The sequence below is a fragment of the Girardinichthys multiradiatus genome, chromosome 4 (genome assembly GCF_021462225.1).
Source record: "Girardinichthys multiradiatus isolate DD_20200921_A chromosome 4, DD_fGirMul_XY1, whole genome shotgun sequence".
In the NCBI taxonomy this organism is placed as follows: Eukaryota; Metazoa; Chordata; class Actinopteri; order Cyprinodontiformes; family Goodeidae; genus Girardinichthys; species Girardinichthys multiradiatus.
Window position 1 is genome coordinate 38,556,537 of NC_061797.1, and position 14,700 is coordinate 38,571,236.

General features: G+C 38.8%; 1 protein-coding gene across 6 annotated transcripts in view; it reads right to left on the bottom strand.

Annotated features, from left to right (window-relative positions):
- Window positions 1-880: 880 nt before the first annotated feature.
- Window positions 881-14,700, bottom strand: part of LOC124867476 (transcription initiation factor TFIID subunit 4-like) — a 119,071-nt gene continuing 105,251 nt past the window's right edge. For 5 of the 6 annotated variants that reach the window (XM_047363939.1, XM_047363938.1, XM_047363935.1 and 2 more), the window contains one exon: window positions 881-3,910. In XM_047363939.1, the coding sequence (XP_047219895.1) occupies window positions 3,737-3,910 (174 nt within the window). In that variant the 3' untranslated portion in view covers window positions 881-3,736. Of the gene's footprint in view, window positions 3,911-8,569; window positions 8,711-14,700 lie in introns of all 6 variants that reach the window. The other variant, XM_047363937.1, reaches the window with a different exon arrangement.

Consider the following 14,700-nt stretch of genomic DNA (forward strand, 5'->3'; position numbering starts at 1 on the left):
GAGTTTGTACTTTGCCTGTTGAAATGGAAATGAAACAAGATGGATTTTTTAAACAATATTTTTCAGAAACCTGAGAAACACACAAAAATCTACCAGATCATGTATTACAGATTAAGGCTAAGTAGAGAACTGCCCTGTAGTGTGATGACTGTAATGGGAAATAGCTTTTTTTGGAAACGATGGACCTTGCATCCTTTAAGTTAAAGAAGTGATGAAGCATTTGCAACATTATCTACAAAGTCAACAAAGAATAAATGATGAAGACTACATGATGCCAACCTGCAGACATGTATTTACAACTAAATATCTTTACCCACAATCTTTAGTATTTTTTCATGCCCAACTCTAATAGATTTAGACTAGGATTAAACATGATATGATAGTTCACCAAGAGGCAGCAAATTCAACCCCTTGCTACTTTCTCAGAAGTGCTCTGGAGCATGTCCCAGTTGTGCAATATTTTTCTAAGAAGGTTTTACGTAACAAAGGATAGGCAAGCTGGGATTTGCAAGACATTGACAACTTAGTTTTAAAAACCCAGAAAGTAATAAATGAATGTAATTACTTCATCTGCAAATTCATAACCAGTGCTGATCATGATAAACAGACTGAGGAGCAAACTATTCAGTTGTTTAGGTGGCAAGATTTCAAGAAATGGTTTAGTTTTTTCACCAAAATGACACAAAACAATAGCATGACTGCACAGGAAAAGAGCTGGAAAACATCTGGAGCCCTAAAATAAATAAATAAATAAAATCAAACCAAATAAAAGAACAAAGGGCCCAGCTAACACTTGAGCTGCACACATTTATACAAACCTCACATTTCGGCTCACACTCCTGCTTTTAATGTGAAGAAGCATTAGACAAAGTCAAGATCGCTCAGTTTAGTAAACAGCTTATTTATTCCTTTACAAAATAAGTACGAATACGAAAGTTTTGTTTTTCTCACACAAACAGGAAATTTTCCAGATATGTACAAGAGTTTACCAAAAATAACGTGGTTCTAATAAACACAGTTTTGTAAACAATATTTACAAATCATCCTCGCAATGTAATGCTATTTCCAACAGCTGTTAACATCTGAATTATTGTCTTCTCATTTTGGCTAAAAAGCTGTAGTAGTAGTTGTAGTAGTAGTAGTAGTAGTAGTAGTAGTAGTAGTAGAAATGTCCTCCTTTGAAGCCACCAGAAACAATAAAAATCACTGAATAAAAATGTAACTGAACCAACCACAAATTGGTACTGTTGTGCTTGTTTCTAAAATATTTTGGACTTTAAATGTTTGTGTTGAACATAAAAGCAAACACTCCCCCCCCCCCCCAAAAAACATATTTATGATGAAAACTGACAGAAACTGGCAATAGTGCTCACTATTTGATATCATACAGGAACAACTTTCAGTTGTCGGGTAAAATAGATTTAAAAAAGTGCTGCTTAAGTTTATGATGCACAACAATTGCTTCAACCCCCCCCCCATAATTAAATACACTTTTAGTCTGGCAAGAAAAGCTGCATAGAGGCCAAGAATTCTAGTTAAATATATAAAAAACATATTGGACAATATTACATAATACAATAAGGATTGTTAAAGAATAAAAATAAAAAAGACAAGAATTTTAAATGACATGTAAAACATTTTCTGTCACAATGATCAGTCCAATGAGTAAAAGCAAAGAAAAAGAAAAATTAATCTGGAATCATAAAACTGTTTCCTTCTATTTTTTCCACTTCACTTCACTTCACTTTATTTTACAGCTGTTACTCATTTGGGTGACAATTACGAAAAATACAAGTGCAGCGCACCATAACGAACGGGCTACTTTCACCATTCAGTCATTGTGAAAGCTACGGTGAAGGGGGGCAGATCAGCTAATTATGTCCTATGAACATCAGGTGATGTACAGACAGGAGGTTTGGAGCAAATGGTGAAGGAATGTCTTTTTCCCCTCTGCTTACATCACATTATAATAAAATACTGACTCAGTCAACGATGTTGAGACCTTTGCAGATACCTGCAGCAGGATGGGGAACAAGGGGGCCTGTCATGTACCAATACTCTACAGGATAAACAGTCTAAATCTGAATCTCTGAAAGCACGTCCTTTTACAAAACATCAGCTTTTATGTAATATTCACACAGGAATAATTTCCTTTTCTTACAAAGTTTACTTGTGTTAAAAAATATACATGCTGTAAAATAATTCAAAAAGAACTATTTACACATACAGCAAGGAAATATAACAGAGTGATATTACAGGTGCATCTTAATAACTTCCAAAAGTTTATTTTTTTTTTGCTTATTCAATTCAGCTCATATATTATATTGATTTACTATACACACATGAATGTTGTTCAAATGTGTATTTCAGTTCATTTTGATGATTAAGGCTTACAGTTAATGAAAACCCAAATTTAATTTTCTCAAAGAATTAAAATATTACATAGAACTAATAAAATATTATGGCCGACCCAATCATGGCCAGAATGACGGACTTGACAATTGTGCAGCAGACAGTATTTGACAACCTTCACAAGGAGGCTAAACCACAAAAAGTCACTGGTACAGAAGCCGGTTGTTCCCAGAGTGCTGTATCCAAGCATATCAATGGAAAGCTTAGTGGAAGGAAAAAAATGCAGTAAAAAAGGTGCACAAGAAACAGGTGGAGGTGTAACTACAGCTTTGAGTGGGTTGTGAAGCAAAGCCCATTCAAGAGTTTGCCCACACTGCCAGAAGAACCAATATATGGTTTGATGATCATGGTATCACTGTGCTTGACTGGCCAGCAATCTTGCCAAACTTAAACCCCACACAGAATCTATGGAGTATTGCTGAGAGGAAGAGGAGACACACCCAACCCAACAATGCAGATGAGCTGAAGGTTGTTATTAAAGTCATCTGGTGTTCCTTAGCGTTGCCACTGGCTGATTTCCTCCATGCCATGCTGGATTGATGAAGTAACTCAAGCAAAAGGAGCCCAGACAAAGTGCTGAGACATACTGTAGGGAACTGCATTTCAAAATGTCAATATTTCTGTATTGAAAAAATAATTTTTTTTTCGTTATTATTCCATATTCTAATTATCAGAAAAACTGAATTTTTGGGTTTCTTTCGCTGTAAGTGAAAATTGTCAAAATTGACAGAAACAAATGTTTCACATACTGTATATCACTCTGTGTGTATTCACTTTTTAAATTAAGTTACAGAAATTTAATAACTGTTCAAACACATTCTGATTTATTAAGATGAATCTGTTTTTGGAATCTGTTGTCTGGTGTATAAAGTCTCAACTTCTGAGCTCAGATAGAGTACATTGATTGAACTGCGTTCAACAAATATGTTGCGTAAAATCTAACCAAACAAACCATCTGAGTCAATGTAAATCTTACTTATATGTGGTTTTCTGAAGCTTTTGATGCTAGTGTGAACGAATAAAAATCAACCCAGAACACATGGAATAGGTTTGGGATCTGGACATCTTTCCTCCAACAAATCCAATACAAAGTACATGACATGGCCTTTAAATTGAATGATCTAACTACACACTGTGAAGCTAAACAGAGAGCACAAGGAACAACATTTAGCTTTTTTTCTATGCCTCTGTGTATTAAAAGCAAGGGTCGAACATCACTACAGTACATATAGAGACATAGAGCTGAAACATTAGACCTGATCTGAAGGCACGTGGCTAAGGAGGAGGAGGAGGAGGTTGAGGTGGGTGCTGAGCAGAGCAGAGGCTACTTGAGCAGTGCACGGTAAAGGAGGAGGGAGTGGGCGGTCTCTCTTTCTTGCTCCATGTAGAATATTAAGTCCCTGAGGTTGACGCGGGTGATGCGCTGCCGAGTGTACTGGCGAGATGAGGTGGATGGGGCGGAGGCGCACGCTGGGGAGCCTGTCGTGCTGCCGGAAACCTAGAGACAGGAAGTTTTCAGATGAGAAGAAGGATGTACAGCGTCTTGCAGACATATTTATACCCCTTGACCTATTTTTCAAACTTTAAGGTATTGTATTGGAATCTTATATAATAGAACAACACAAAGGGGCGCATAGCTGTCAGATGGAAGGAAGACGATAGAAGATCATAGATGGTTTAGTAAATAAACTTAAGAAAATCTGAAAAGTGTGGCATGTATATGTATTCCACGTCCTCTAATCGGATACCCTGAAATAAAATCCATTGCAACCAGTTACCTTCAGAGGCCACCTTAGTAGAAAGTTAGGTACACGTGTGTGTAATTTCATCTCAGCTGTTGTAACAAACAACATCATGAAGATCAAGGAACACAACGGAGAGTTAAAGGATAAAGTAGTTAAAAAGTTTAAAGGAGGCTTCGATTCCAACAGCAAACATACAAAGACATGGCTGTCTAATCTGACAGGCCAGGCAAGAGGAGCATCAGAAGCAGCTGATAGGCCCATGGTATCTTTGGAGGAGCTACAGAGTTATGTATAATTGCTTGAACAGATGAACGTTGCACCACAACCAGACTTGTGGATTCTGTTCCCGATATCTTCGCTGATTTCTTTTGATCTTTCCATGATGCCACAGAAGGAAGTAGTGGGATTGAGTTGTAACTTAAAATACATTCACAGTGGCAGCAGCATTTAACTCAGATGTTGTGATCAGAAGCCAAAAACATTAGCATCTGGTAATTATGTGACTACAGAGTGTATGTGAATATCTGTTAAAAACACTGAGCACAGCTGTCATTCTTTCCAGCTGTGGAAATCCCAGTAAATTCACCTCACTGTCAGACCACGCTGAGCTCAGTGAAACTGCAACAAATCTAAGACCTCTAGAACGTCTCCTAAGCAGATGAGAAGACAGTGAAGATGTTTGGGCAAAATGTGAAGTTTCCAAAAAGGCATATCAGCACAAACATTTCACACCAACTGTCATGCATGGAGGTGAAGGGTTGGGGTCTTGTTTAGCATGTTGCGGTCTTAGAGTTGACCATGAGCTCTCTTGAATCTGTCTGACAGCTAAATCTGTCATCAAAAGAAAAACAATCTTAAACGAAGCAGCACATCTGTAACAGCTTGGCTGAAAAAGAAATGAATCAATGAGTTTCAGTGGTCTAGTCAAAGTCCAGATATCAGCCAGGCTGAAAGGTTGTGCTGGGACCTTTAGAGAACTTTCAACACAAAAACAGCAAAGAACTGAAGCAACGTTGTAAAGAAGGGTCAGCCACAACTCCACAATGATGAGACAGACAGGTCATTCACAAAATGACAGTGACGAGTTATTGCTGCTTATTGTGGTTCTCCAAGCTTTTTGTAAGTTTTTTTTAATGCACAGGATTTCCAATTAGGCTTTGTTTTTGTTTAATAAATAATGAATATGTAGTTGTATGGAATAAATGTTGTGCTTTTGTACACTTAAGATCAGATTACATTTTTTGTTGAACTTATTTAAGATCAGATCATTGGTATTATGTACTGATAACAGTGTGTGTTTCTTGTTATCATCCCTTTATGTTTCATATTAACTGGTGATTGTAGTTTTGTCCCTGGTGTTTGTCTGCACATTCTGAAACATTGTGTAAGCCATTTTATAAAGAGGCAACCAGTCTCCAGCTAAAGTTCCCAGGATGCACCACTGAATAAAGCAGTCGTTGTCAAAAGATGGATTCCAATTTTATTCTGAACCATTCTCATTTCAAGCCCTAGCCCTTGAATTTTGGGTATTTCAAAGCATATTTTCCAAGAAATTCATTCCTATTTTTGAGAAGGTCTTTGTTTCTATGCAGCAGTTAAAGGAATAGCTTTTTGTGGGGAAACATACCGTAAAAGTGTTTGGAAGGAAGTGGTAGTAGTGTTTCCAATTGACGATATGAGATAATCGTTGTTGAATGGCAAACACATTGACAGTATCAAGAGTAAGGGATGCTGTGGTGTCTGAGCAAGTATACACCTCCAATTAGAAAAAAATAATCCTCTCTTGCAGAGCATGAATAAGATCAAATAGATGGTGTCATAACCTCCAGATATTCAGGTGCACACTGAAACCTTTTTTTCAAACAAAGGATGAGAAAAACATTTACAAAATGATCTCAATAACCTCGGAAACCAAAGCCATAGTTAAAAACGTTTGTTGCTGGCTCTTTATGCTGCCTGGAATATGAAAAGATCTCCAATCCAAATAAACAAAGCTGCAGACAGAGGTCTGATCCGAGCTGAGATTCCAAACTCCTTGTACAGGGTTCCTACATATTTGTCATGTAACAACTCCATACGTTTCCAAATCCAGCTGAAAATCAAAGCTCTCAATCATTTACCTTCATTTTAAAACATAAAATAAGAAAGAAAGAAAGAAAGAAAGAAAGAAAGAAAGAAAGAAAGAAAGAAAGAAAGAAAGAAAGAAAGAAAGAAAGAAAGAAAGAAAGAAAGAAAGAAAGAAAGAAAGAAAGAAAGAAAGAAAGAAAGAAAGAAAGAAAGAAAGAAAGAAAGAAAGAAAGAAAGAAAGAAAGAAAGAAGAAAGAAAGAAAGAAAGAAAGAAAGAAAGAAAGAAAGAAAGAAAGAAAGAAAGAAAGAAAGAAAGAAAGAAAGAAAGAAAGAAAGAAAGAAAGAAAGAAAGAAAGAAAGAAAGAAAGAAAGAAAGAAAGAAAGAAAGAAAGAAAGAAAGAAAGAAAGAAAGAAAGAAAGAAAGAAAGAAAGAAAGAAAGAAAGATTGATTCTCTGGGTGATACATCAGTATTTTTGCTTTGAACAAAAAAGCAGTTGGCATAAAAAAGATCAAAGGCAAACTGTAGAGTAGTTGGAAAAAAGTATATACAAGAAACCTTTTGATCACATGGTTATTCAAATAAATTCAGCTGATTTTGTTTTGACAAAAGCTTGGTTCTCAGACTAAATGTCTGCTGTGGCATACACTCATTTTCTGGGTTACCTTAACAAGCTGACCAATCACTGTACTCATTAGTCAGAAAGTTACTGGTTATAAAAAATGGTTCAGAATAACTAATACAAACACAGATAACAATAAATGATTAATTAAAAACACATAGAAATGTAGTATTGCATTATATGCAACAATAACGACTTTCAATACACTGTTTATATAAACATCGAGAGAGTTTTAAGGCCCGTAAAAACTCTGCAAGAGCAAAAAAAATAGCTAATTTACTTGAGAGAACAAGAACAACGCTTATTCTGGTAAAGACATTTCATACGTCACAAGAAATTCACACGCAGAAATTCTGGAAAGTCCAGCAGAAACACCACTGCTGCTTGTCAGCATTAACCATTGATAATCATATTATTTTTCGCTCTAAATTTAACTTTTCATGTAATTTAATTCAATTCAATTCAGTTTTATTTATATAGCGCCAATTCACAACACATGTCTCAAGACACTTCACAACAGTCAGGTACATACATTCCAATTAATCCTAACCATTGAACAATTCAGTTAGATTCAGTTATTTATTCAAATTGGATAAAAAGATTTTCTGTCTAAGGAAACCCAGCAGATTGCATCCAGTCAGTGACTTGCAGCATTCACTCCTCCCGGATGAGCATGTAGAGACAGTGGACAGTCACTGGCGTTGACTTTGCAGCAATCCCTCATACTGAGCATGCATGTAGCAACAGTGGAGAGGAAAAACTCCCTTTTAACAGGAAGAAACCTCCAGCAGAACCAGGCTCAGTGTGAGCGGCCATCTGCCACGACCGACTGGGGTTTGAGAGAACAGACCAGAGACACAAAGAGAACACAGAAGCACTGATCCAGGAGTACTTTCTATGGGAAGGAAATGTAAATGTTAATGGATGTAGCTCCTTTAGTCGTCTCACCTAAAAAGAAAGAACAGATAAACTCTGAGCCAGTTTTCAAGGTTAGAGTCTGAAAGAGAGCACATATAATTAGTTACAGTAAAAGCTCAGTCAATTTCCATGTCTAGGAGAGATGGAAATTAACTTATTTACTTTTTCCTTAAATACATTTCATTTAAAAAATTGAGCCATAAAATATATGAGTGATTTAAAAACGTGAGTGTGCAAGCAGCTGATACAGAAAAAGAGACAAATTTCTATTTGGACAAGTCCAGCAAGTGCCTACATGAACCCCAGTGGAGAGAAGTAAGACAGACGTTTCAGTCAGGAACACCCTCTCCCAACTACATTGATTGCAGCACTCTGTAAACACACTATACACACCAGCTTTAATTGCAAACATATGAAAGGTTTGAATTCACAGGAACCAAACCAAAACCCTCCAGCACCCGCCCGCTCATACGCTTGGCTTTGCGCACACTCTATGATGTCTCAGATTTCCCCTCGGTAAACTCTCTGACCCCTGGATTCGACATGACAAGTGAAGCTAGTCAGGCCACTGTTGCTGCCAACTTACTTTAGCAACATGTATCATCTTCTGCTGCTGGTTGAGGGGCACATGTGTACAGCCAGCTCATCGGTGCTTCGGGGCACACCAGACCCCCTCACTCTGGGGACCTACCCAGGCCTAATCAGGTCAATCATGACTGACCACAAGTGAAAGATGGGCCTGCCTACTGCCATGCCAATTACTGCCACTCAAGAGTCAGCCTGACGACAGGGTCAGGGATTTTTACCAATCAAAGCCATCCATCCACCTGGACAGATGTGCAGGAGTAGCCACAGGCAGCCAGTCTGTGCTTCCACTGAAGTGGGCGATGGTAGGTAGTGCACTGCAGCTCCCAGAATGCCACATTTCCCTCAGGGGAAAGGGCAGCCTTTAGTGAAACACAGACAAAAAGGTTAAGGCTTATCCAGGAATTCTCACAACACAACATTATCACCCTCTAGTTCTGTCAAATCATGACTTTTCTGGAGTTGGCCTGGTGTATCTATGGAGAAAAATGTGGAGGAGGTAGAGCGCAAACATCGAAGCTAAACAAAGCAGATGGCTGAGTGTCAGTTAAAGAGGAAAGTGAGACATCAACAACCACACTCTCCTTGTCGCCAGCAATTACACACCAACCGTGTTTGAAATCCGGTAGAGAACAAAGCAGGCAGCCTTTGTAAGTTCACGATGGATGAAATGTAAAGGCAAAAAGAACAGAATAAGCCGGAGAGCTGAGACACCGAGACAGCAGGGCAGAGCAAAAAGGAAAGTCTGAAAATCAGCTTCGCCGAGAAAGATCCATGAGGCAAAAAACAGCATCTGTCATTTTATCTGTGATGGCTGCTGCAAGGCATTATGTCATATGACATATCCGTCGTACAGAATGTGCAGGGATACTTCAATACATCTCTTCAGACGTTTGACTTGTTCACATTAGGGGACATGGAGAAAAAAAACTGAGTGAACCTAAGGAGAGAAGAGGTCTTAAAGCCTGTTTGTATTAAGGTCTCATAAACACTTTTAGTCCTCAGCAGTATTCAGTTGGCATGCATAATATTTGTAACAATTAGGCGTGGGCCTACAGTTTTTCTATGGTTTCTACGGTATTTATGCAAAAGTTAGAACTGAAAAGGCCAACATAAGTCCAACAGTGCTTCATTACTCTATGCCTCACATAGCGAGAAAAACTCTGGTCACTCCAACACTTTCTCTGGCATCTCATTAACAGGACATAAAACCGTAGGAGCAGCGAGGGGGGAATTTTTATGTTTAACTGGCCCATACCGAATACCAATATATCAGACATTTTCTCAACACTATTTTATCCCTGCACAAAAAAATGTATGTGTGTTCTGACAGTCTTTCATCAAAATCAGAACAAATGCACAGTGTAGTAAAATCTTCTGGACATTTTGCACAAGATTTACAAATATTCCAACAACTCCATAGTGTGGTATGTTGAACTTTTAAAAAGGTGCAGATTAATTTATTAGACATGCACCTAGAAATCAACTGTTGACTGGAATCAAATGGGCTTACACTGAACCGTCAGGACTAATTAGTTGCCCATTCAAAACTGAAAAATCAGATTTCTTCCCTGCCAATTAATGCACCATACTTAGCACTATCAGGCTGCGGGCTGAATTTTCAATGTCAAGCCGACAAATATCTGCAGTTCATTCATGGTGCAAGAGAGCGAGACTTCAGCAGATAACAGGAAGGCTGAACAAAGTACAACAAAGTTGCACCTGCTTTCCTTAAGAGCTTTCAACCTCTGTCTTTTATAAAAATAGAAATCTCAGAGTTAAGGTAAGGAATCGAGATGCTCAAGAATATACACTGTTTTTGTAATGCTAGCTGCACTAACAGCTTTAATATTGGGTGCTCAAACTAATTTAAAATGTCATTTTTTTGGTTTTAAATTAGATTTTACAGTGACTACTCTGTCACAATACAAAGTCTCATCTGCTCCTAATATAGATAATATTTAAAGGCTGTTATAAGGCATATGAATCAGCTAATATTGGTGTTGGTAGGTTAAAGCTTTATAACCAAATTTATAAGCAAAATCCCATTTCATATTATCTGAGGATCATTAACCAACTGCATTCAACCTTGAAAATGTTTAAATTAATTCAGTTTATTTGCAATGTTTTTACCTACACTTGTTTCAGCAGCGCATTGGCAGCAGCTGTACTTGCATGTGTCTAAATTTACTCTCACGTCTTTATTGTAGACAATCGAAAAGGGGTGGTGGGGTAGGGCCGCAGAAGAAGTATGGCTTCTTGCTGAGCTGTGGCTTTGAACCCTGAGTGGCACCTGTGCCTTGATGCTGAAGCCAATATTGGATTTGGCCCAGGTCACACCTCAGGGCGGTGGGTTAATGGCCCACTTTGCCAGGCACACAGAGCTGCTCGGCCCCGGCGCGGTCCAACCTGCTGCCTCAGCATTCCCCTCCTCGCAGCAGGAGTTACAGATAGAGGCTGTGTGGTGAGAAAGTGTGTGCGCTCGCTGTTTGTGCCAGTGTCTGACAACACACCGGCCAACATACTGCGTTAACTAAAACGCTGGGAGAAACCATTGCTCAGCATTCACGTCTGCAGCTGAAGTCTGTTTGAGAAAACAGATAAGCGGTTTATGATGCAACGTTACTCTATTGTTCTTATTACTTTGATAGTGAAAAACCCGTTTAAACTCTGTTTTCTCAGCTTCAGGCAGGTGGACAGATATAGCACAAAGAGACAGACTGTTGACGAGCTAAACAAAGAGGTGAGATAATAGTCGAACCAGGTGGTTTGCTTAATAAAAAGTTTGTAAGACATTAATACCAGCAGATAATTTGGTATTTTGTTCCTTGTTCGTCCTGGATGCCCAGTCATCAACAAACATTGCCTTTAACGTTGCCTCCTCTTGCAAACCTGTGCAACTGACAACCAGCATGTGAGCTGTCTGACTGAAAGACAGATTTGCTGACTGACTATTTTATCAGAAGAAGTGGCTGTTTGAATGACTGGCTAACAGCCTGACTGAGTGACTCATTTACCGACTCCCTGGTTGACTGAGAATGTGCCAGGAAGCAAAGCTTTCCCACATGTTCTCCTGCATGCTGCATTTCAGTCGAGGAACGCCGCCTTGTCCCCTTCGCTGTGTTTACAGTGTATAGCCCAGCCGTGGGAGTGCAGCCCCGCTTCATCCCCATTCTCGGCCTAAAAACGACTCTCCTACGGCTGCCATTAATCAGCAACAGAGACTTCTGCTCTCCTCTCTCTCTCCGGCTCTCTCGCCTCTCCCTTTTTCCTCGCTCCTCTACGCCCACAGACATGCTGGATGAGGCCATTTTGAAAGAGTTAACAGATGTCGGCTGATTTGCCCCGGGCCTCCTGACATTGCCCGAGTGATGTATTTGATGTGGAGTTTATTCAGCTCTAATAAACGTATAAAGAATTAGAATAATAATTCACAGATGCACATACGCAGATTATATGCCAGAACCCCTCTTTGAAGCGCACAAGGCGGCCAAGATTAACAAAACCAGGGAAAGGATGAAAAAGGTTTTGGTTCACTCTTTTGATAACCACTAGAGATGCTTTGATCCAGGATTTGTGGGTTCCCTTCATATCTCAATTCAGAAATCTGCCGATACCGATGTTTTGCGATCCACAACTTTTTACATTCAATGTTGTTTTTGGTCCCGGTGTTGTATAAACTAAGCATATCAGATAGAAAGCTGCATTATGTGAACATTCAGTGCTGTGAAATATTGCTTTGCTAACCAATAAATGCCAGTGAATTAGTTTATTAAAATTTCTTTACATTGGGACATGATGAGTTGCTTTGTAAGATCTTTTTTTACCCACTTCATGTTGTCAAACAGGTTCTATTTAAGCAATTTATTGATTCTACACATCAGGCCTGGGCGAGACTAGTAAAATTAGATGCGGCTTTTCAAAAAATTAATTAATCACAGTTAACTTATGATTTAACATGAAAGGGCTATTACTTTTTCACATAGGGCCAAGTTGCTTTGTGCAGTTTGTTTCCTTCATAAATGAAATCATCTTTTTAAATCTGTTTGAATTTCCTAAGGTTGTCTTTGATGTTAAAATGTGGTTGATGAAACATTTAAATTTGAGAAAAAAAAAAAGCAAAAACAAGAAAATCTGTATGGTGGCAAATACTGTCTCAAAGCATTGTATCATGAATTATATTTTCATTTAGAACACAAAAAATTACATAATAAGCCTTGATGTAAAATGTTATAAAATGGAGTGAAAAGGGCACCACAGCCATTAACAAATCATTTCATAGCAGTGTGATTTAAGAGGCTTTACTGCCAGGTATTTGTGAACAGAACAGACATGTATGTGAGAGGTGAGGAGAAGTAAAACAGAAAGAAACAAAGTTAAAAACATGTTTCAACAACTGTTTTTAACAGTGCTAACAATGCTGTTAGCATCGCTAACTATAACAGTGGTCTCTCCATGTAATTTCTTGATTGTAAGTATTCCTACTCTGTGTCAAAGTCTACCAACAGGCTGTCAGTATTTCCATATCCTGATTGCTCCTCGGTCGATAGAGCTTCAAAGTCAAAAGGAATAAAATAAAGCAACTTCCTTATGTTTCATTGAGTCTCATTGTGATGCTGAATCTCAATGTAGCTGTTGCTGAGTTTTCTCAGACTTTATTACTCTAACAATCCAACAGGAGTCACCGACCTAAACGTAATGTTTGCACCAAACCAACATCATTGTATTTTCCCATTTTCAACAGTAAAATATCTCAGAAGAAGCTGATGCTAACCAGCAGAGCGCTCTCTGTACCTTAAAATATTCAAATAATGCCTTTATATACAATGAATGAAACTACTATGTATACTTAATTCAAGTGTCCAACAATATTTTTGGTTGTAAGATTGAACTTCCAAAATAAAATGACTCAAAATATGACCTGCAACAACACATGACCATGGATTTTGGATCGGTGGATGGAACAGCGGTATAACCGTGATATCCATTCCAAGAATCGTGTTAGTCTCTGGCCCAATGCTGACACTAAATCGAATCAGGCCCACCTCTAATAACCACAAAGTTATAAAACTTCCAATACCAAGGCTATGTGTCCCAGCACTGACACAGGTGTTCTTCGTTCCTTACAAATGGGGTTTTTCTGTCAAAAAGCCTTAGGATATTAGTGCTGTTTTTTACTGCTCTCTCAAAAATGGAAGCAAGAGAAGCACATTTGCTACATCTGTTTTTTCTTCTCTCAAACAATGCTCGCGCTAATTTGTCTTTTTGTGATGGAAAGCAAAAACAAATAAAGGGCAAACAGAGGGAAATAGAAGAGGAACAAGAGTGAGGTCTGGCTTTCTGATCATTGCAAAGGGAAAAGAAATGGGAGAATTACTCTCAAAACAAACAACTTCCATTTGCTTCACAACTAAACAACAACAAATCTCAAAAATGGCCAGTTGTAGAGTATCTTAATACCCACATAAACCATAAAAACAGCTACACAGCTCCATGGCAATGCATAGCAACCGTGCAGAATTTCAGTCAAGGAGAAAGAAGGCAAAAAAACACCTTATTACTTCTAACTCCTGCAAGCCATTTTGGTCTCCAAAGGTTTCAGAGCGCCGCAGGCCATGTGTCTGCAGTGTTTCGGGAAATGACTTGCCTTCGCACGAACACTGCTATGTTCTGCAGCACTGCTGCCCCCAGCATCCCCGCTCAATTTCTATTTAACCCCTTCCTGCCTTCCCTCACACTGACTCACTGCAACGGAGAGCTCACACCCAGCACAATGCTGTCACATTATTTAGCCTCCACCAAACTAAGGCAAATCAGACCAGGTAAACACATTAACTCCATGTCTAATTTCACATTAAGTATATGATGTCTGTTAACGAAGAGGGGTTCAGAAGAGGCGTAAAGTTGCACGGGAAAGGAAAGGATGAAGAAAAAAAGAAAGCCCCTGCTTCATTCCACTTAATCTACTACAATGTGCGACACAGTTTGCACACTTGAGTGTGTATCAACGGTGGATTAAATCTGCAAACTCGTTGACACAACACATAATTAAAACATCTTGCTCGAGGTTAGGAATTTTCTAATTAGTAGTGTACTGACAAAGCTGCAATTCCATCGCCCTGAGTTCCAAAGTCCACAGGTTACCGCTAAGATGAAAGCCGGCCCTGGAGCACAGTTCTGCAGGGCTGCTCACACAATTCCTCAGAAGACAGTCACAGGGTCACCGAGCTAAACAGTGTGCTGCACCCGGAACCTCGCTTCCAAACAAAGAACTTCAAACTTTCCTGCCTGGAAACACAATCTCGCTTTTGTTTCGCCTTTCGTTTTCTTTCCAACCAGAGAGAAACAAAAG